Source organism: Mytilus galloprovincialis, chromosome 1 (assembly GCF_965363235.1).
Source record: "Mytilus galloprovincialis chromosome 1, xbMytGall1.hap1.1, whole genome shotgun sequence".
In the NCBI taxonomy this organism is placed as follows: Eukaryota; Metazoa; Mollusca; class Bivalvia; order Mytilida; family Mytilidae; genus Mytilus; species Mytilus galloprovincialis.
Window position 1 is genome coordinate 19,609,775 of NC_134838.1, and position 21,781 is coordinate 19,631,555.

The 21,781-nt window shown below is 30.8% G+C and overlaps 1 protein-coding gene across 3 annotated transcripts; it reads left to right on the forward strand.

Moving 5' to 3' along the window:
* Positions 1–107: 107 nt before the first annotated feature.
* LOC143068394 (trifunctional enzyme subunit alpha, mitochondrial-like) lies at positions 108–21,247 on the forward strand. 3 transcript variants are annotated; one of them, XM_076242409.1, is made up of 22 exons: positions 108–254; positions 1,071–1,112; positions 2,309–2,373; positions 3,359–3,492; positions 5,148–5,286; positions 6,113–6,232; positions 6,569–6,671; positions 9,595–9,664; positions 11,138–11,193; positions 11,628–11,743; positions 12,591–12,653; positions 13,122–13,231; positions 13,771–13,941; positions 15,699–15,834; positions 16,149–16,235; positions 16,705–16,792; positions 17,144–17,265; positions 17,683–17,878; positions 18,938–19,049; positions 19,544–19,634; positions 20,318–20,372; positions 20,939–21,247. In XM_076242409.1, the coding sequence occupies exons 1-22, from the start codon at positions 185–187 to the stop codon at positions 21,085–21,087; spliced, it is 2,295 nt and encodes a 764-aa protein (XP_076098524.1). In that variant the 5' UTR covers positions 108–184; the 3' UTR covers positions 21,088–21,247. The 3 variants fall into 3 exon arrangements, with proteins under 3 accessions (XP_076098524.1, XP_076098531.1, XP_076098542.1); XM_076242416.1 differs by lacking the exons at positions 108–254; positions 1,071–1,112; positions 2,309–2,373; positions 3,359–3,492; positions 5,148–5,286 and adding an exon at positions 5,461–5,499; XM_076242427.1 differs by lacking the exons at positions 108–254; positions 1,071–1,112; positions 2,309–2,373; positions 3,359–3,492; positions 5,148–5,286 and adding an exon at positions 5,512–5,540.
* The last annotated feature ends 534 nt before the right edge of the window (positions 21,248–21,781 follow it).

A 21,781-nucleotide genomic window follows, 5' to 3' on the forward strand; every position in this document is an offset into this window, starting at 1 on the left:
TAGTTTGTCAAACGACATTAAGCCTGCTTGTACAAGAGGCTATAAAAAAAATCATTTATCGTATCTCTGATGACTATTATTTCCTTACAAACAATAAAAGATATTAAGAATAAAAGAGATTTCACGAGATTTTACGAGTTTTTCCGAGAGCCCAAAGTTCAACCGGCACCGGTATCTTGAAATCATGTCGTCCAGCATGAAGATACTGAGAGCTTGTAAATTTGCATCTTCATCGTTTGGGCGTATATCACAAGGTGATCAAATAAGTATTCTCACGTTTCTTATGTTCATCTTGATATTTGGCAGAATACTGAATGGACTGCACATGATCCTGATTGACCTTACTGAGTTCATCGTCCTCAAAAAAATATTTTATAAGTCATAATTTCTGTATAGCCTATAGGGTACATGTTACATGTAACTTGTCCCAAGTAGTTGTTCTCACATGCCTCATATTTAAGGCATGTTCAAGTCCTGACGAAAAAATATTGGTACATCTGAATAATTTTTCAGATCATAAAAATTAGATGTGGTGTGGTAAATGTTACAGTACTACTGATTTACCCTCATAAGCTTGTTATTACATCAGTAAAAACTGAATGTTGGATGACCTCATTTTGAAGGTTTCACACCGGGTCAACTGGTGTTACTTATTCATAAAAAACACTCAAGATTTGTGTAAACATTCTGAAATTATTCATGCTATACACCTTAATTCCTTATCACTATTTGTCCACCATAACTGGACATCACAAAATTTCCTGTAAAATTTTGAATTCGTAATAGAAAATACTTGATGGAATCGACGATGATTGAGGGCAGAAAATTTTAAACTGCCTCGGGAAAGCGAGCAAGTTGAATGTTTATGATTAAAGCAGAGCAGTATAGATTGTATTTAGGAAAGTTAACCATTGTTGCACACAGATCGTGATCATGTTTTTTAAGCATGGAAATTTTTTCTGTTAAATTGCATTCATAGCAAATCCTTATGTAACTGACTTAAAAAAATCATAGACCATGGTAGATTAACTATATTAATTAATCCTTGAAGGCTTTTTTTTCTGTTTTAGGAGAATACAGACATTTTTTCTCAACAGGCTCTTGTATGAATGGTAAGATTTATTTTTATTATGCTTTATATTTTATAAAACAAAAATATCCTTTATTATACCTTATATCTATTTCAAACAATTTTATTGGTGTAAATGTTATCACTTGACATGGAATAATTGACTGCTTTTCAATTGATTGCAAGGAAGGATGAATAACCCTTAAAATTTATACCAGCTGAGCAGTCGAATAACATTTTAATTTTCTTGATCTAAACACAAGTTATCTCCCATAAAGATAAAGTCACAGATGTAAATAAACAAAATGGCAACGTTCACGTTGCAGGAAGCCGACAACGTAGGTTGGGAATTCATCTAGTGTCTACGATATCTCTTGTAAACAGCCTTTTTTAGGGCCTTCTATATATATTACAAAAGGAATCTACCTTTGTTGTACCTGCGCAAAATTTCAATAGACACAAAAAAGTTTTCTAAAGTAAGTGTTTTGAAAATCTGTTACAACATTTTACTTTTAACTGAAACTGTTTGTTCTGTATAATAATAAATTTATTGTCCATTGGCATTGAGTCCGTGATTATCCAAAATTGTCGACCCAACTAAGAGTTATTCCCCTTGGGCTAAAGCCCTTGTGGAATAACCCTTACTCCAGTTAACAATTTTGAATAATCAACTCCTCAGCGGGCCATAATTGTATATTAACCCTCTAGTAATGCAAACAGACATTATAATATTGTGTCATATTACATTAAACATAAAGTGTCATCTTCTTGATAGATCTATACAAGTGAAAAATATTACATGTAGTACATTTTCCCCATACTCTCTATTCTTTAATATGGTAATCTTTCAAAATGCTTATTTCTACATACATCATTTCTAACTGCTACCCTGAATTTAGATTAGGCAGCTATTAATTTTTTTACCTTTGATAGAGTTTTTGATTTGAAATAGAAAACATGCATGTTCTAAGTTTCGAAAGTTCAGTTAATTGTAAAAACTGATATTTTTTGCTTTGCATTTTTTTAGATAAGAGACACCATAATTGCTGCTGTCTGTAACTTTAATCAATGTCTAAAAGTATTGACAAAAATTCAATCACATTTATAAATGTTTAGTATTCAATCTGATCACTGTTTACCTAATTCAAATTTATAGTCATTAGAATCTTACTTGTTTATTTTACTTGAATGTTGTGGAAAGTTGTGGTTGTCAGCAATTTATACAATTTTTAATTTCAGCACATTTAAACTATCAAACAGTAGGAGATGTAGCTGTAATTAAATTTGACACACCAAATTCAAAGGTAAAGTACAATTGTTAAGATGAATAAAACATGCTTCACAATAAGTCCTATGGGACTATACCCTGTGTTAAGCAGTCAAGTCAGTGGGAAATATAAGGGCTTGAAACATGGAATGATGCATGATATATATGTTATTGTCCTTAAATATCAAAACTCTGACCCTCAAGTCAAAGATGAAATTCATACCTAATTGTATACAACACTCTGTCTTAGGGTGTGTACTGACTTACAAAATATCAAAAGCCTTTATCTAAAAAGATGCCAAAATTGTGACCTTGGTTAGATGATGTTATTGTAAAAAGTTTGCCTTGTGGTCAAAGTCTGTCCCAATTATACTCAACTTATTAAATTGAATGATTGACATGAATTTCTCTTGAAAGTAAGAAATTGAATGATCTGTCACTTATTCATAACTACAGTTGTGGTGTAGTCACCTTATTAGATAAAGAAGATTGAATTTAAATGTAATACATGGTAAGCCTTAGGGTAAGATGCACTTAGTTTGATAAACTTTCTGTAAATTACAACTTTTCAAACACATATGGCAATTTTGTACTCATACTTAACATTTTATATAGACAATTGTTTATAGTTGAAGATTTCTAAATGTCTTGATTTTCTTTTCTTTTGTTGCAATCTCATTGACTCTTTTTATTTATATTGCAATACTCATGATACTTAAGTCTATTTTGAATAGAAAAAAGTGATATGTTTCAGACCAGAAATAATTTTTCATCCGCTTTAAAAAAAAAGTTTGTATCTTAAGGAGATTGTTTTGTAAAATTTAACTTTGGATGTAAATGTACCTCTGCAATTTAAATTGTTCCTTATGTTGTAAAATATTTGCTTCATTGTCCTGATGGTAATGATAATACAGGAACTTTATAGTGTAATCAGTTAAAACATATTTATTTATAACCATCAGTAAGGTTAAACATCTTTACTTTATTCAAGTTAAACTTTTACAACAAAATTTATATTGTAGGTCAATACTCTATCAATAGATGTACAGCAGGAATTTGTAGATTTATTCGATCGTGCAAACACAGACAGCAAAGTCAGAAGCATCGTGGTTGCCTCAGGAAAGCCAGGATGTTTTATTGCTGGTGCAGATATTGGGTAAGTAGCTGAATGAAGGCTTCATCAAGGAATGCCAAAATTATATTCAATGTAATTGTGATGAAGGATTATTTAAACTCTTTATGTATAATATGTGGGTCAACTTGGGAACCCAATATGTTTCTGTGACATACATTTAATGATGTAAACTTTAGCAGCTTTTAAAGTTTTGCTTGAATAATTATGTCGTAAGATTTCTACCTAGTCATGAAAGATACTACAAAATAATAGACAGTAGTTTACAAGATATTCTATGTTTCGTAAGAAGTTGTCATTCTGTGGATTCATTCATTTTCCTTGATATCAATTTTATTGTGAATTGAGGAAAAAAAATCCTTTTTAGTTTTTGGATATTTGATTTCCTGGTTTTGTTAGTGAGTATACAAGCCAATAGGATATTTGAATTTTGGGTTAACCATTACCAACATAATCCACAAAAAATGTTATCCAATATACAGTTGAACATGTATGGCATTTTTTTTTATTATCGGAAACGAATTTTGTGTATTAATTAGTCAAGTGAAAAATCTTCTAAAATTCTGAGGTTTCGAAACCTTATTTCCAATAGGAGTCCTTTTAGAAAAATCTGCTGGTCCTCACAGACTCCTCAGTATTATTTCTGTTGCTATATACCAAAATTGTGTCTTTCCTTTGCCAAAGCTTGGTGGTCAAACAGACCATCACTTTTGGAGAACTCTGTTAAAATGAAACTTAACTCTACTCAACTTCATATCTTGAAGGACTGAAGGGAATCAATACAGTTTTGTATAAACATAACTTGTTTTTATTCACAACATGGATGAAATGATTATTGTAGGAAGGCTATACAGTAGCAAGTTTTTATTCACAACATGGATGAAATGATTATTGTAGGAAGGCTATACAGTAGCAAGATCCTTCACAACTTTGTGATGTGTTCTTTTTAGTGAAATTTCCAATGGACATTTAATAAAAACCAATACTCAATCAATCTTATCGAACATTTTATTATGAAAGTCATTTTTTATCAACCATATTAAAAAGCTGTGCCTAATTTTCATTATTATAGAATAGGAATTTTCTTAACCCTTTCACCGATAGCTGCCGAGACAGAAGCTACTCTGCGACGATGGCTTCCCTGGCTTCTATTAGTCAAGTGGGAGATCTTCATATCAAATGTCAATAAAATTTGTCTGTAGTTATTTGTGTCTTTATTTCATCATGTTCATTCACTAACACCATGTTCACAGTTTTGTTCATGTTTTGATAAATTTTTCTTCATAAAATATTCAATTTTCAAATTTTCTGCATTATCTAGGTGAAATTCTCAAAATTCTGCTCTTTGACCCAAAATCGTAATTTTTTTAACCCAAAACGGCAAAATTTTGAAAAATTTAATGAGGTTGTACAAATGCCTTACACTGAACGATGTGTGTTTTGTACATAAAACAACATTTTATGTCAAAAAATTATACTAGTTTGGCTTCAATTCTTCCATATTCTTTCAAAATCGTCAGCTGTTTGACGCATGAATCCCAGTAAACCTTGACTCATCGACTAAAGGGTTAATGTGAATAACATATACATGACTGTGAATGAATTCAATAATAGTAAATAATAGTTATTTTAATTAGAAATAATACAATTACTAAAAATCTGTGATTGTTTATCTTCAGAATGTTAGAGCAATGTAAAACTGCAGAAGAATTAACAAGTCTTTCTCAGAAGGGACAACAGATATTCCAGGATGTAGAAAACTGTAAAAAGCCTGTTGTAGCAGCAATAATGGGGACATGCATGGGAGGTGGATTAGAGGTAGGTCAATAATGAATGGGAACATGCATGGGAGGTGGATTAGAGGTAGGTCAATAATGAATGGGAACATGCATGGGAGCTGGATTAGAGGTAGGTCAATAATTGGAACATGCATGGGAGGTGGATTAGAGGTAGGTCAATAATGGGAACATGTATGGGAGGTGGATTAGAGGTAGGTCAATAATGGGGACATGCATGGGAGGTGGATTAGAGGTAGGTCAATAATGGGAACATGCATGGGAGGTGGATTAGAGGTAGGTCAACAATTGGTGCTCACATTTATTGGTTTTATAAGAGGAAGAGTGAAAAATAGATATCATTTGATAGCATTTAGAGTTATTTAATTTCAATGTAATTATAAACGAGCTTTGGCAAGTTTGATATTGTTATTGAAATTAGATAAAAGATAATAGCCCAAGACCATGAGCCAATGTTTAAGAAACTTAAAACTCATTACAAATATGCATATACAGCTCTGGGAATTTAGTGTAAGATATTGGCCCATTCCCAATATATACAAAATAGTTACATTTTCCAATTAGATTTCTTATTTGCTTTAGAGTTTGAAAGAATGAAAAATGTTGACTTACTTAAGTAAATGATAATATCAGCATTTTCACAGACTAAACAAGACAATTTATTTCTCTTTTTTATTAACATCAATTTTAACTGACCTCAAAAGTAAAATTATTAATTTTGTATAACAGAATTATAGCTGAACTTCAATTTTGAGTTAAAACCAGAACGATTTTCATGGTTTTAGTTTTATGGTTTTATGATAACTGAAACTACATTTTACAAATAATTTTTTTTAACTTAATTTCAGGCTGCATTAGGATGTCATTATCGTATTGCTGTTGACGACAAAAAGACAAAACTAGCCGTCCCTGAAGTAATGCTTGGATTGTTGCCTGGTGCTGGTGGAACACAGAGACTTCTAAGAGAGGTACATCAATATTCATAATTGCTTTGAAGAAATGAATTGAGATGGACTAAGCTAATATCTCAGATACAAATGAAAAGAGATGATTTTCCAATGTTTCATAAACGTGTGTCATGAAAGAGGCTGTCTACCACATCACAAATAGATCATCTTGACCTGTATTTTACTCATGAGTGAATTTTGATGCTATAATGGCAAAAAATTGTTTTCTCTATTGAAATAAAAGATAATATGTTCTACCTTTATTTACTGCATATCTGATTCATGGGGATAGATATACTCAATAGGTCCTAGTGTTAGAATGTATGCACTGTATAACTTTAACATTTATATTTACAGTTACCGATCACAGATGCTATGGATATGATGCTGACTGGTAAAAACATACCACCTAAGAAGGCCAAAAAAATAGGCTTGGTTGATCATATAGTCTCTCCATTAGGTAGGTGGTTATAACGGGGTTTATTGTATAATTATCTAATGTAAAATGCAGGCCAGACCTTACTTTTCTGTCTCTGTTATGTTTCCTTGATAAGACTGCTATCGCTCAGGGTAAAATATTTTGCATAAAGGGACAACCTGTGGTTAAATCACCATAAATTCAAGCCCCCCATGAATTATTTCTTAAATAACATATGGTTCAATTGGTCCAACTTGTTAACCACTCCAAGCTAATTTACATATCACTTACTTGCAGAGTATGATCTAGAGAGGAAAATATGTGATTTTTGCTACTAAAATATGCCACTATTTGCAGTGTTTTCCCTAGGCTTTTCATGCATGGCGGTACTGCTACGCATAAAATTTCGGCCGCCATGCATTTATCATACCCGCTTTGCATCCCGCTATGTGTGAAATTTTTATTATCTTATAATATGAAGTGACAATTGACAAAACTCTACAGGTGTTTCAAACTCACTGGACTGATAATTGATCGTAATTAGATGCAACGCTCTGATTTTACAACCACGTTGATTAGATAGAACAACATTGAAGACTTCGATTGCATAATAGAAATCGGGAGTTCAAATTGTTTTAATGATAAATATTATAGCCTGATACAGCTTCCAAATATCCTTCCGTGAAAAAATAAAAAGTAAACCTTTTGCAGTATAAATTTTACGTTTTGAAATCATAAGTCTGACATCGAAATATTTATATCAAACGCAGTTGATTAGTTGTAACAGAGAATACACATCATTGGGTTGAAACATGATGTAACTTTGACCTCCGTAGCAGAGTTCAAAAAATTTATGGGTCACTGAATATTCACAATTCAGATCGTTTTTTTGTTTTGATGTTTTTATTTTTGAAACTGATCTTTCAAACTAGTTTTAATCCAGAAGAAAGTAAAAACATTGCTTGCCTGTACCTTAAGTTGAATATCTATATCCAAATTAAATTAATTAAAACTGTAATCCATGATCACAAATTGAGTGCTTTGTTTACAATTGTTGAAAGCCATGTGCTTTTTAGCGGGAAAATTCGGGAAACCCCTTATAACAGGAAACAGTTACATTTCATTGTTATTTATAGACAGTAGGAATTTCATTTTGAAAATCATTTTGATTAACTGCTAAGATTTATTCATGAAAAATTAATAATTTCTTGGGGTGAAACTGATAATACTTTTTTTTATTAAAATAATTTACATCTAGGGGGGTATGGAAAGGGAGGCTGTTTTTTTTTTTCTTTTTTTTTTCAATAATATTACAAATATATATAAAGTTCACCAGTCTGAAAATACATGGTTAAATGGATTTTAATTCTAAAAAACTCATGTTTATTTAATTCCTTTATTATTTCCATCATAATCAGAAACAAGCTACATGTATAAGGTATTTCAAACATATATTTTTGGCTTTTATATATTAAGAACATTCAAGACTATTAATATGTATGTGCCTGTAGTAAAAACAAACCTGGTAGAGCCTAAAAAAATTCTACAGGGCCCTTGAAAAAACTTTTGGATCCAGGCTGGCCTTGAGAGAAAATGTTAAGTATTGTTCCTGACTGTATTGCAGATTTATGTGAAGTTTTTAAACTGACAATGTTTCATAAATGTGTGTCATGAAAGAGGCTGTCTTCCACATCACAAATAGATCATCTTGACCTGTATTTTACTCATGAGTGAATTTTGATGCTATAATGGCAAAAAATAGTTTTCTCTATTGAAATAAAAGATAATATGTTCTACCTTTATTTACTGCATATCTGATTCATGTTTATTTAATTCCTTTATTATTTCCATCATAATCAGAAACAAGCTACATGTATAAGGTATTTCAAACATATATTTTTGGCTTTTATATATTAAGAACATTCAAGACTATTAATATGTATGTGCCTGTAGTAAAAACAAACCTGGTAGAGCCTAAAAAAATTCTACAGGGCCCTTGAAAAAACTTTTGGATCCAGGCTGGCATTGAGAGAAAATGTTAAGTATTGTTCCTGACTGTATTGCAGATTTATGTGAAGTTTTTAAACTGACATGCACAATTCATTTCACAAGTGTAACAAAAATAATTCTACAAAACAACGCCGTGCATCGCATTGCAAATTCATCTTAGACCCACCATGCATCAAGAATTTTCTAGGGAAGACACTGATTTGGTTGCAAAAGACTGCAGTCTTATCAAGGAAACATAAGCTCATTCATAAAAAAGCATATGACGTAGGAATACAATCAGAGCAGCCCTGGCAATGTATTCCTATTTTACCACGGGTGTGTACTCAAAGCGTTTGAAGGATGTCATTTAAGAACTTTTAATATTTAAAATATAATTCCTAATGTTAATGGTGCTTACTCAAAATCCAAACAGTCAAACACATAAACCAGAGAAACAAAAGTATAGCTGTTGAATCAATGGTTAACATTTATAGGAATTAGACACCTGAGAGGAAAAAATATACAGCACAAAATGTTGCTTTTATACAGGCCAAAATCTGGCCTGTAAAAAGTTTTATCAAATTGCCACTGAAGTCAAATCGCTATCAAATTTCGTTATAACTTATTATTTATTAGTCTCACAGGTTAACAAAAATTATGACTGACAGGTAAAATTGAGATAATTGTTATAGTTTGTGATAAGGTTGAGTTTAAGGAGAGCCACTAATGGTATGCAATGAAGATTATATGGCCCTGCACCCTCAGTAATGATTTCTAAAATGTTGGGGGCATCACCGCATGGGCATTTTATATAAAAGGTTGTTTATGAAAGTAAAGTTAAATAACTCAGGAAAGAGTCATTAAAATGTGTTTGCTTGATACAATTGTGAGTTTTTTTGTTGTTGCAAAGTTATTAAAACTCATTAAGATATTTTATGATGAACAATACTTTCAATGAGATATTTTTATGTTTTAGGAGATGGATTGAAAGATGCTGAAACAAGAACAATGGAATACCTGCATGAAGTAGCTGTTCAAACTGCAAAGTATGTCTATGCCCCACCTAGGGGCAATATGTTTTTCAGTCTGTGTCCGTTGGTCTGTCCCTCTATCTCACTTCATGTTAAAGTTTTTGGTCGAGGTAGTTTTTAATGAAGTTGAAATCCAATCAACTTGAAACTTGGTACACATGTTCCCTATGATATGATCTTTCTAGTTTTTTATGCCAAAGTAATGTTTGGCCCCAATTTCACGTCCCACTGAACATACAAAATGATACTATGTACACATTCTTGTTTTAATCTTCATTTTTGGTTTTGTGAACTATTTTACTTCTGTTTTCCAGAAAGTATCATGATTGCTCTTTTCATAAATGAAACCCTTTCGGTTAAAATTTTGAACCTTGATTATTTCTAGGCTGTATATTAGATTGTTTAGTACTTACATCTTTACTCTTGTGAATAAGTAGTCTATGAACAAGGAATTCTATTTAATTAACATGAATAGAGGGAGATAAACCCCAAAAGACAAAGTCTAACAACAGCAGACAAAACAAAATACAAGTTTTGTCAATATAAACTCCATAATAAATTGATGAAACATAAAGATGAATGGAATTATTTTCTTTACTGTGGATTCATTTATATTCGTTGGATACCAATTTTCGTGGATATCATAGGTAAAGGAGAACCACGAATTCAAATGTTCAATGAATAAATTTTTTTCTAAAGGAATGAATGCAGACTGGTCTTTTGTGGATAGTTGTCTCATTGGCAATCATACCACATCTTCTTTTTTATATTTGCCAAAACCAAGAAATTAAATATCCACGAATATGCAAGTTTTCATAAAACCACGAAAATATATGAATCCACAGTATTTGAAAAATGTTATGCACAGGAAAGAAAAATATGAAACCAAAAAAACAGAAAGTTCAATAGATTAAACAGTAAAATTTTCAAAAGTTATGACATCACAATATTTATACAGATGGAAATAATAAAGTAATCTAAAGAAAAAAAATCATTTATTTTTCTCATGTGCAACATCATGCACATTTAAAACAACATATTTTTAGAACAATTTCACCTAATTTTACAATTTCATTAAAAAAGATAGTTTCTACTAAAATTTCATGTACCATTGTAATATCTACGTTTCTAAAAGAATATAATCAAGATCACCAGCTGATGATTACAAAATAATATTATATTTTTTCTAAATATGTAATTTAACCATATTGGTTACTTTCTTGGATCTCTGTGAAGGTTCCTGTTATTCCTAAAGACAATTATGATCCAGCAGGTTTGTGACCTTGAATGGTTGACTTTTATATTGATGCCAATAGTATGTCCTTTATAGAGCGTATCCTAAGTTTATACAGAAAAGAAAAACCATGATTTATGAAAACATAATGTAGCTTTACAAGCACAATCTTTGGTATGATTTTGATATAAAGAATAGCATGACACTATATTCATCAATAATTTAATGAAATGACAATTATGGTTGTTTTTCAGATCATTAGCAGATAGAAGTTTAAAAAAAACAAATAGAAGTAAATCATTAATGGAAAGTAAGTAAAATGGTTTGAATAGTACTCTGAATTTAAACACACTGTTTATAAATTCTCTAACTTATAAATAGCTACTTTTACATGGAGTAGTTTAACAAGATTACCAGTCAGTAGGGTATCTGTAGCCTTTGTGACATGTAGCTGCACATATGTAGATAAACAGTGTATACATTTTTTCAGGAGATAATAAAATAAAGAATTTATTGATTGCATGGTTCAACTAACTAACAAGCCAACTTCATTTTATTATTCTTTGTACATTATTTGCCATTTGGCATTTAACAACCAACAATCAATCAATCTTACACATTCTCAAATAGATAGGCTATAACTCAACACATTAGAAATATAAGAATTTAAGATGGGTTAAAGATAATAATGTTTTTCTGTTCTGATTATGTAAATTGTAACTCATACCTTAATATTTATTTCAGAAATTATGGGAAGAGTAATCTATTCATTTGGTCCAGATATTATTTTAAATCAAGCTAGAAAACAAGTAATGAAAGCTTCAGGCGGACACTATCCAGCTCCACTTAAAATTTTAGATGTAAGTGCACATTTGGTTTTGGTATTGGACAGTTCTCAATTTTAATCATAGCAAGTAATTATTTATGCCTTGAAATGGATATTGCATTCAAAATGATGGAGTGTATTGGATTGTATGATATGTATATCATTTGTGTACACTGTAGAAATAATGTTCATATTTATTTATTCTGCACAGCAGAGCAGTTGCTATTTTTGAGCATAAGTTTTTCTGCCGAACGGGAAGGTGACACTTTTTCTACCCCAGCCACTCATCAATGGGAACCAGAACAAAACAGATATACTGGAATATATAACTCTGTACAACACAGTTGTTGACAATAGAATAAAGTACCCACGAAAAGTGGTTTCCAGATGCTAAATAAAATACTTGTTTATCCAATTGAAACTTTACTATAGTCCTAATAGTTTCTAAAAATAAATCATAATATCAGAAAAAGGGTTTCCACAACAATCATGACAATAGACAAAATTTGTGCAAAAAAAGGTTTCTAGTTGTAAGATTTAATACAAATTGGATATGTAGTCACATATATTGAGGGGAAGATCTCTTTAGATTTTGAAGTCAATAAGTTGAAGGCAAGGTTAAAGTTTTGTAAGAAAATATAAGTCTGATATCATAACAGAAAATAGTATATCAGCAGGTCACTTAAAGCTATTCCCCTTTATATTGGAGGTATGTATGCTTGTTCACTACCAATTGTTTTGTTTTGACTGGTATTTGCTTAAATTCAGATAATGTTTTGGGAAGACAACCTTGGCCTCATCCACATGCAACTTACTTATTCAAGTAAAAATAAAACAATAGATATCAATAATGAACTTTGTATGTTATATTATGATTGCAGATAGTAAAAACCAGTCTGATGAACAAACCTGGATCTGCTGCTGGATACAAGGCAGAATCAGAGGTAGAGTATATCTTGTTTATAATGAAATCACAATATCATTTGATAAATGGCTGCATATTTTAAATCCCTGCTTTTGATTACCTTTTGTATGTTAATATATTTATACATCTTTGTTTGTTATTATATCTTTTTAGAATACAGCTATCTGTGCTATTTAATTCCTGTAAGGGCTCTACGAAGTGACAGTGTGCTTTTCTCATTACTTTCTCTAAATATTGAACTTATTCAATACTTATCTCCTGAAATTACAGAGCCAATTTGTATACGGGGAAACGCTTTCAATATTATTTAAAAAAAACATTAAATGGTTCAAGCTATGAGAATCTTTAAAGGTGTCAAGCTTCATAATATTAGAAGAGAATGTTCACTATTGTAGCCATGGAGCAGACAATCATATTGTTAGTTCCATTTTATAATGATGTCTTATTTTAATTGTTCTCTGAACATCATTTCAAACTAATATTTCAGGCCTTTGGTGAATTAGGTATGACCACACATTCCAAAGCCTTGATAGGATTATACCATGGACAAACTCACTGCAAGAAGAACAGATTTGGCAAACCTGCCAGAGAGACCAAGTATGTAATGGTTAATTTTGTATACCAATATCTGTAAAGGGCCATAACTCTTTTAGACAAATGATATACTATCGATTCATTATTATTATTCATGGGCAGATAGGGTACTCATTTTCATGGATTTCATGGGTGTATGTGAACAACACATTTAAGTGTTAAAAGCAGTTGAAATTTCCTACATTTGTTTTCATAAAACTTTGGTGTATTGTTTATATCTATTGACGTTTTTTATGATCTTTCTAATGTGACATTGGGGAATTATTGATTTTTTGTTGTTGAAAAGTTGTCAACTAAAAAGGGCATGGACGTATCGTAGGCCCATGGCACAGCTCTTTATTGTATTGGTCAATTCAGTTAGAAATGAATATCATAGAATTAAAAAAAAAAACATAGAATGATTATCTACTGACAATCTGCAAGACTAATAGTGCTTAAATACATTATATTTAAAAAGCCAAATTTGCAAGTTAATATTTTTGCTGTCATGAATCTATTTATAGAGTTACTGCACAGTACAACTTGTATGAATAATTTTGTAGACATATAGCTGTTCTTGGAGCTGGTTTAATGGGAGCTGGTGTAGTACAAGTTAGCATAGACAAAGGTTACCATGTAACAATGAAAGATATGTCAATTGAAGGATTAGCTAGGGGTCAAGAACAAGTGTATGCAGGATTGAACAAACAAGCCAAAAGAAAGAAGATATCTACGTATGTTTTAATCTTTACAGTCATAAACTATGAATATCTTCAGTCTTATATGAAGAAAAGTATCTTTTCAAATGTTAAGTTTAGTGAATTATAGACATGTTTCTGCTAAAAAAAATCTTTTAGTGAAATTCCAAATGAAAAGAATTAAACAACTGACAGTATCACTCATAATGAATACAACATAATTTTTATATGACATATTGGTGTTAGGTTTGCTTTCCCCAATAAGTGACTGAATCTAGACATCACTTGAATAATTACCCACGTCCCCACATTGTCATTGGAGAAATAAAATATGTGCAAGAAGAAAAAATTGTATAAGAAAAAAAAATTGAATCATAATTTCCTGTCAATATGCACATCTACATAGAATGTCCTTATTATCTACAAAGTTTCATGAATTTATGTTGTGAGGTTTCAGAGGAGTTGTGATGACAAACTGTTGCAGAAGCACATTGAAACAAATAAGTACAAAGGGGCGTAACTCCTAGAAAAAAAATTGAATCATAATTTCCTGTCGATATGCTCATCTACATAGTATGTCCTTATTATCTGAAAAGGTTTCATGAAATTCTGTTGTGTGGTTTGAGAGGAGTTGCGAAGACAAAAGGTTGCAGTAGTTTATTTGGCAAATAAGTTCAAAGGGGCGTAACTCCTGGAAAAAATTGAATTGTAATTTCCTGTCGATACGCACATCTACGTAGTATGTAGTATGCCACTGCTGGTGGACGTTTCGTCCCCGAGGGTATCACCAGCCCAGTAGTCAGCACTTCGGTGTTGACATGAATATCAATTATATGGTCATTTTTATAAATTTTCGGTTTACAAAACTTTGAATTTTTCGAAAAACTAAGGATTTTCTTACCCCAGGAGTAGATTACCTTAGCCGTATTTGGCACAACTTTTTAGAATTTTGGGTCCTCAATGCTCTTCAACTTTGTATTTGTTTGGCTTTTTAACTATTTTGATCTGAGCGTCACTGATGAGTCTTATGTAGACGAAATGCGCGTCTGGCGTATAAAATTATAATCCTGGTACTTTTGATAACTACTTATTATCTGAAAAGGTTTCATGAAATTCTGTTGTGTGGTTTGAGAGGAGTTGCGATGACAAACTTTTGCAGTAGTACATTAAAGTAAATTAGTTCAAAGGGGCGTAACTCCTAGAAAAAAATTGTGAAGTCGATATACACAACTACATAGTATGTCCTTATTATCTGAAAAGGTTTTGTGAAATTCTGTTGTGTGGTTTGAGAGGAGTTGCAATGACAAACTGTTGCAGTAATACATTAAAGTAAATAAATTAAAAGGGGCGTAACTCCTAAAAAAAAAAATTGAATCACAATTTCCTGTCGATATGCACAACTACATAGTATGTCCTTATTATCTAAAAAGTTTTCATGAAATTCTGTTGTGTGGTTTGAGAGGAGTTGCGATGACAAGAAACAGGACTGACGGACGGATGGACTGGTCAAAAACATTATACCCTCCGCAACTGAAATATTTAATGAATTACAAATTCTTCATAAGCTTTGTATTAATAGATTGGTTGAAATAATGTACAATGTATATAAAAAATGACCCCTAATGGAAGATAATGTCACTAAGATTTGTTGTTGATGGGCTAGTTCAGTGAAGTACATTGTAAGTTTCATAATCATTTCATATCAACATGTTATCATACTGAATATACATGTAATATTTGATGTTTGATATTATAAAGCATCAATCAGTCTAATGGTAGATGTTTTTTGATAGGTTTGAAAGAGATCATTTAATGTCATTCATGGATCCAACAATAGACTATTCTGGATTTAACAAGGTTGATATGGTTATAGAAGCTGTTTTTGAGGATATCAACATTAAACATAAAGTTGTCAAGGAAGTGGAACAGGTTAGTCTATCTTAAATAAAAAAAACATATGTTAGTCCTTTTAAAAAAAAAATTAAAGGAAATTAAAGAAGCTGAGAAAAAGTTTGAATTATTTTGAATTTGTCATTTACCAATTTGTGTACAGCCTATAGCTATTAAGTGAAATAGATGTAGTCACAACAATGGATATAACCATATAAGATCAGAGAGTTTACATGGGTAATACTCTGAATTTATGTGCTCTGAAAACTATTTTTTTTATGAATAAGTAGATAATAAAAAAATCAACTGTTATGTGTTAAGATAAGTGTTTTGAACATTGAATTTATTTTTAGCATATACCAGAACATTGTATATTTGCTTCCAACACATCAGCATTACCAATTAATCTGATAGCTACAGCCAGTAAAAGACCAGAAAAGGTAATTATATTTGTCTGTTAAGTTTTCATTTCAGAGTTAATTGCAAGAAGCTTTACAGTTCAAATCACATTTACTGATTTAACAGATTTAGTGTTGAAGTTTTCTCAGGAGAACTTTACACTGTATGATAGTTTGAATTTAAAAAACACATTTCGTATCATTTTATGAAAGGTATATGGAAATGTACAGTTGTAAAAATCTGAAGCAAATTGTGCTGATAATAGTCTTATTAGGCCCTTGTATTGAATTTATTGAACTTGTTCATTGCCCAAAATAATAAGGATTAGATTCTTATATTATTTTGATTTTTAGTGAGCAGTTTGTTTTGTGAGATGAAACATTTGAGGTCAAAATATTTTTTAATCATCATAGGATATCAAAATTAGAAGTTGCATACATAAAAATTTAATTGGTATTTTGTTGATTTATCTTACAAAGCCTTTCAATGATGATATACATTTTATTTCAGTTCATTGGTATGCACTACTTTTCACCTGTTGATAAAATGCAATTGCTAGAAATAATAACAACTGATAAAACATCAAAGGACACAGCAGGTAATTATTTATACAGGTTAAGAGTGGAAAGTTGAAGTCTATAATTTGACAGTTTAATTAGGAGTAACCATCAACCCTATAAGAAATTTAAATCTATTTAAATCTTAAGGCTTTTTCACCAATTGTCCATGTATTCTGTACAAATGTGCAATGTTTAAATTTTATTCAGTCATGGTCCAAACAATAAATGTATGAAAGTTACATTTGCAGATTGTTGTATACAAAATGTAATTGTGCACCTGCTGTTTATTTTAGTTTTTTTGAATAATCTTTGATGACTGCCATTGCAAAATATGGCTATGTAAATATAAATTTGTGGAGTACATCTTGTTTAATATTATATTTTCATAGCATCTGCCGTAGCTGTAGGATTAAAACAAGGAAAGGTTGTGATAACAGTGAAAGATGGACCAGGATTTTACACCACTAGAATCTTAGCACCTATGTTGTCAGAAGCTATCAGACTGTTACAGGTTGGTTTTCTAGACATCTAAAAACTTATTGATTCATGTGGTTAACAAAATCAGTTGATGGTCAGGTTACAAACATTAGAGGCAAGTTTTACCATTGTCTGTCTATATGTTCATCTGTTTGTCTCAAAACTAGATACTGTTCTCTAACTTTAGTTTGCTTTAACCAAAAAGTTTGCTCAATGTGTATTACCATTATCACAAAGCAAATATGAAATTTGAATTTGTATGGAGTCATTTTCACAATTTTCAAGAATAAATATCAAAATTGAGATATTTACGATTTCCACTGCTAATGTTCAGGAGTTTTTGTCTTTTGGTATGGCATTGATCTTAATACATGAAATAAAGCTGTCAGTTTGACAGTTTCTTGTTCAATGATGAACTGTACTTTACAACTTGTCTAATTTTATTTTGTAGGAAGGAGTAGGACCAAAGAAGTTAGATGCGTTAACAAAGAAGTTTGGTTTCCCTGTAGGAGCAGCCACATTGGCTGATGAAGTGGGTGTAGATGTAGCTGCTCATGTAGCAGAAGATCTAGGCAAAGTTTTTGGAGATAGATTTGGTGGTGGTAATGTCAACGTACTGAAAGATATGGTAAAAGCTGGTTTCTTAGGTTTGTATCTGGTTTAGTATAAAGAAATAGAATGTTATTGTCTCTTGTTTAAAAACATACTCACAACTTTCATAGATTTAGGTTGATTGATAGCTTGAAATTTGGTATAATTACTTACTTGTTGTTGAAAATGGTATGTCACCCTCTTAATGTCATTTGTCTTTGTTGACTTCTTTTGGTATGGGAGGACTGTCTCCGACACATATTTATATTTATATTTTCCCCAATTCATATACAATTTATCCTTTTCCTGACATGTTGATTACTGTGGATTCATTTATTTTCGTTGGTACCAATTTTCGTGGATTGAGAAAATTTGTAATTTCATGGATATTTTATTTCGTTGTTTTAGCAAAGTATGTTTTCATTCCTTTTAAAAATTTGTAATTCGTTGAACATTTAAATTCCTGGTTCTCCTTTACCCATGAAATCCACTAAAATTACGAATATTAATGAACCCAAAGTAGTTTTATTTAATCAGCAAGTGGTTTGGTTGATCTCAGTTTATCATTGGTCAAAATTCGAATTATGACAGCCACTTTTCTTGCTCTCCTTTTGGGGAAGTCATGAAAAAAGGTGACTATGCCTGATTATGTCGTGTAGAAAGAACACATCCTTTCACAGATCATTGGAAACGGATTAAATTTGTCTGCATATTGTCTAAAAATCATTATAGAAAAAGATTCAACCACCAAATCTTGTGCAATACGACATTTATCCACTCTCAACAGTTAAATTTTGAATATTTAAAACACTCAACAAGAGTGGATAATTTTAATACAGTGGTAGAATCTATATTTTTAGCCCCAGATATCAGAATTAAGTACATTCTGTTGATCCTTTGAGTGTATGAGTAACTTTAAATTATAATTAAAAATTAGTGTAATATGGTTTATAATAAAATCCATCAAAAGAAAAATCTTAATTTTGGAGTAAAAGTTAAAATGTTGGAGGGGATACGTTGTCTGCATTTGGTAAGTGCATATGAGTTGAGTGAATCGTTGACCTTAGTAATTAAGATATATTTCAGAATTTATTGTTCCAAATTTATATTCATAGGGAGAAAGGCTGGAAAAGGTTGTTATATTTACGAAAAAGGATCAAAAGCAAGACCAGAAAATCAAGATGCTTTAGAAATAGTGAAAAGATACAGTGTGGAACCATTGGCAGAGTATGTAGATATTTGTTTCAGATAAAAAGTTTACTATAATGATTAAAAGATGGAGTAAATCTTTTCCTGAGTTTAACCACATTTGAATGATGATAAATATTGGTCAAATTTCTCAGAATTTGCTCATCTTTTTATGAATGTTATAACTGTATTATTCATCAAATAATATATAACCTCAGAGACCTGAGTAATGATTGTGATTTTAACTTTCCCCTCACAGTTTTAAAATTTAGACTGAAATAAGTTTATGAAGAGTTTAAAAATGTCATGAAAAATGGCTTCAATAATCCTTGATTGAAGAAGTTGGCCTGCATAACTTGCTTATTGATCAGTAGTTCTAAAACTTCAATGGTTCTCCGTTGATATGTAATATTATCCAAGTGGGGATAATTTTAGTTAAAGTATTAAAAGTAAATTTGACTCTTGTTTCAGCCCATTAGAATTTGATCAAACATTGAAATGTTTGTTTTATTTCCCCTATTTGTTTGTTATAGGAATACAGATGTAGATATACAACACAGATTAGTTTCTCGCTTTGTCAATGAAGCTGTTTTATGTTTACAAGAGGGCATTCTAGATTCACCAGTAAGTATTTTAATTTTAGCACAAAGCTTTTACATGTTAAAGCATTGTTTGACATAAATTATCATAACTCATACCATGCTAAGTAGAAATTATAGGGAGAATTTTATATAAGTACTGTGGATTCATTTATTTTTGTGGGTACCAATTTTCATGGATTGCAGAAAACTTGCCGGTTCGTGGAGATATAATTTCGTGGTTTTGCCAAAGTCTGCATACAACCTGATAGAAAATTTGTAATTTGTTGAACATTTAAAATCATGGTTCACCTGTACCCACAAAAACCATGAAAATTGGTATCTAACATGTCTAATGAATAATAATGATTCCACAGTATCATGTATTTTAACTATATATTTTAAAATAACTTGATGCTGTATGAAGCATTGCAAATTCAATGTTTCTCTGAAGTTGTTTGAAATTGTTGATTTCTTGTGTAAGTAAGTTTATTACATATTGACATACCTATTCTACAAATTTTCACAAGGAAAAAAATTGTCAAGAAAGAAAACCCACAATAAAATTTATAATTGATATGTGTAGTTCTATTTCATTGTCTTTCAAAAAAGTAATATGAGACATACTATAGCTGATAATATAAAATGTCTCAATTGACAAGCCGTAAGGTTCATACAATACATTTATTTAAATAAGGTTATAACAAACTGTGATCTTTCTATTTTTAGCTTGATGGTGATATTGGTGCCGTTTTCGGTTTAGGATTCCCTCCATTTATGGGAGGTAGGTATTATTAGTATATATCAGTGGTTGAAGTACCCACTACTCTACAAAACTAAGACTTTGCCTCAATCATCTTTGAAAAATATCAATTATACAGCTATATATATATATTCATACATGTTTTTGATATCTCACATAAAGATTACAAATTATCTAATGAACACCAAATAAATACAATAAATTGGGTATATTCATTTCACACATAATATGTTAACCTTTTTGTTAGACTTATTGTGCGAAACAGAAGTAGAACTTTGTACAATTTCATTTCCTTTTCTCTTGAAAAGACTTTCATATCGATATATTGGTATGTATTAGTTTTGAAAACTGTTGGGTATGACTTTTATAGGAATAATTGTTCAACTTATACAGTTGTAATTTGTTATTGTGAAATAAAGTTTGGTTAGGGTTCTTATTTATTATAGAGAAAAGAGGAAATTAGTGTTCTCAGTGAGATTTACCCATAAGAACACCAAGAATAAAAAAAACATCAAAAGATATAGGTTTATTTCTCAGTATATTATCAGTATTCCATACATTTAAATTTCAAATTATTTTATTTGTAGGTCCCTTCAGATACCTGGATTTATATGGTGCAGGACAGTTAGTAGACAAAATGTTAAGATATGAGAGTTTATATGGGCCACAGTTCAAACCATGTCAGATGTTGTTAGACCATGCAAATGACCCAACAAAACGTTTTCATAAAGCATAATTCATTGAACTTGTGAGGACCAAACTGTGATGTAATAATTAGTGCTAATTTATGTTGAAGAATTTTTTTATCAAAGAAAATCATCTCATTTAATGACTGGAAGTTAATCTCATCGGGACTATTTATATTTACTTCAAAAGTATAAAAGATTTATTTATTATTCGACTTGTTTTCTGTTGAATGGAAGAGAAAACAAATTTGCTGGGCATTGAGAAAAAGAAAATTGATGTTATGAATTACAAGATATTGGGTAAAATATTGGTGAAATAGCATCTAAATTACAAAAAAGGAACCCAGCAACTAATTGATTGTAAGTTATTCTGAAATATTCATGATTTACAAGTATTTTTACTCAAAAAATGTTTTGCGTAAAGAGCTGCAGAAATACATCTTACAGTCAACATACTAGTACTGTCTTCAACAACTGCTAATGTATACCACCAGTAGGAAATTTACATTATTGTTGAATAAACATAAAAATTTAATCAAGAAAAGAAACTTACCATGTTTCTGCCTTCATGCAGGCACTTTTAACATGTGGCTAGATTAAATATTTTTTTGACATCTCAACCCTATCTGTTTAAATCGAATTTCTGCATTATAACTTGATCATAGCATAATATACAAATAAAATCAGTACAGAAAAAGCACTTTACCAACTAATGCTAGTATAGTCAACAACAAAATAACAAGC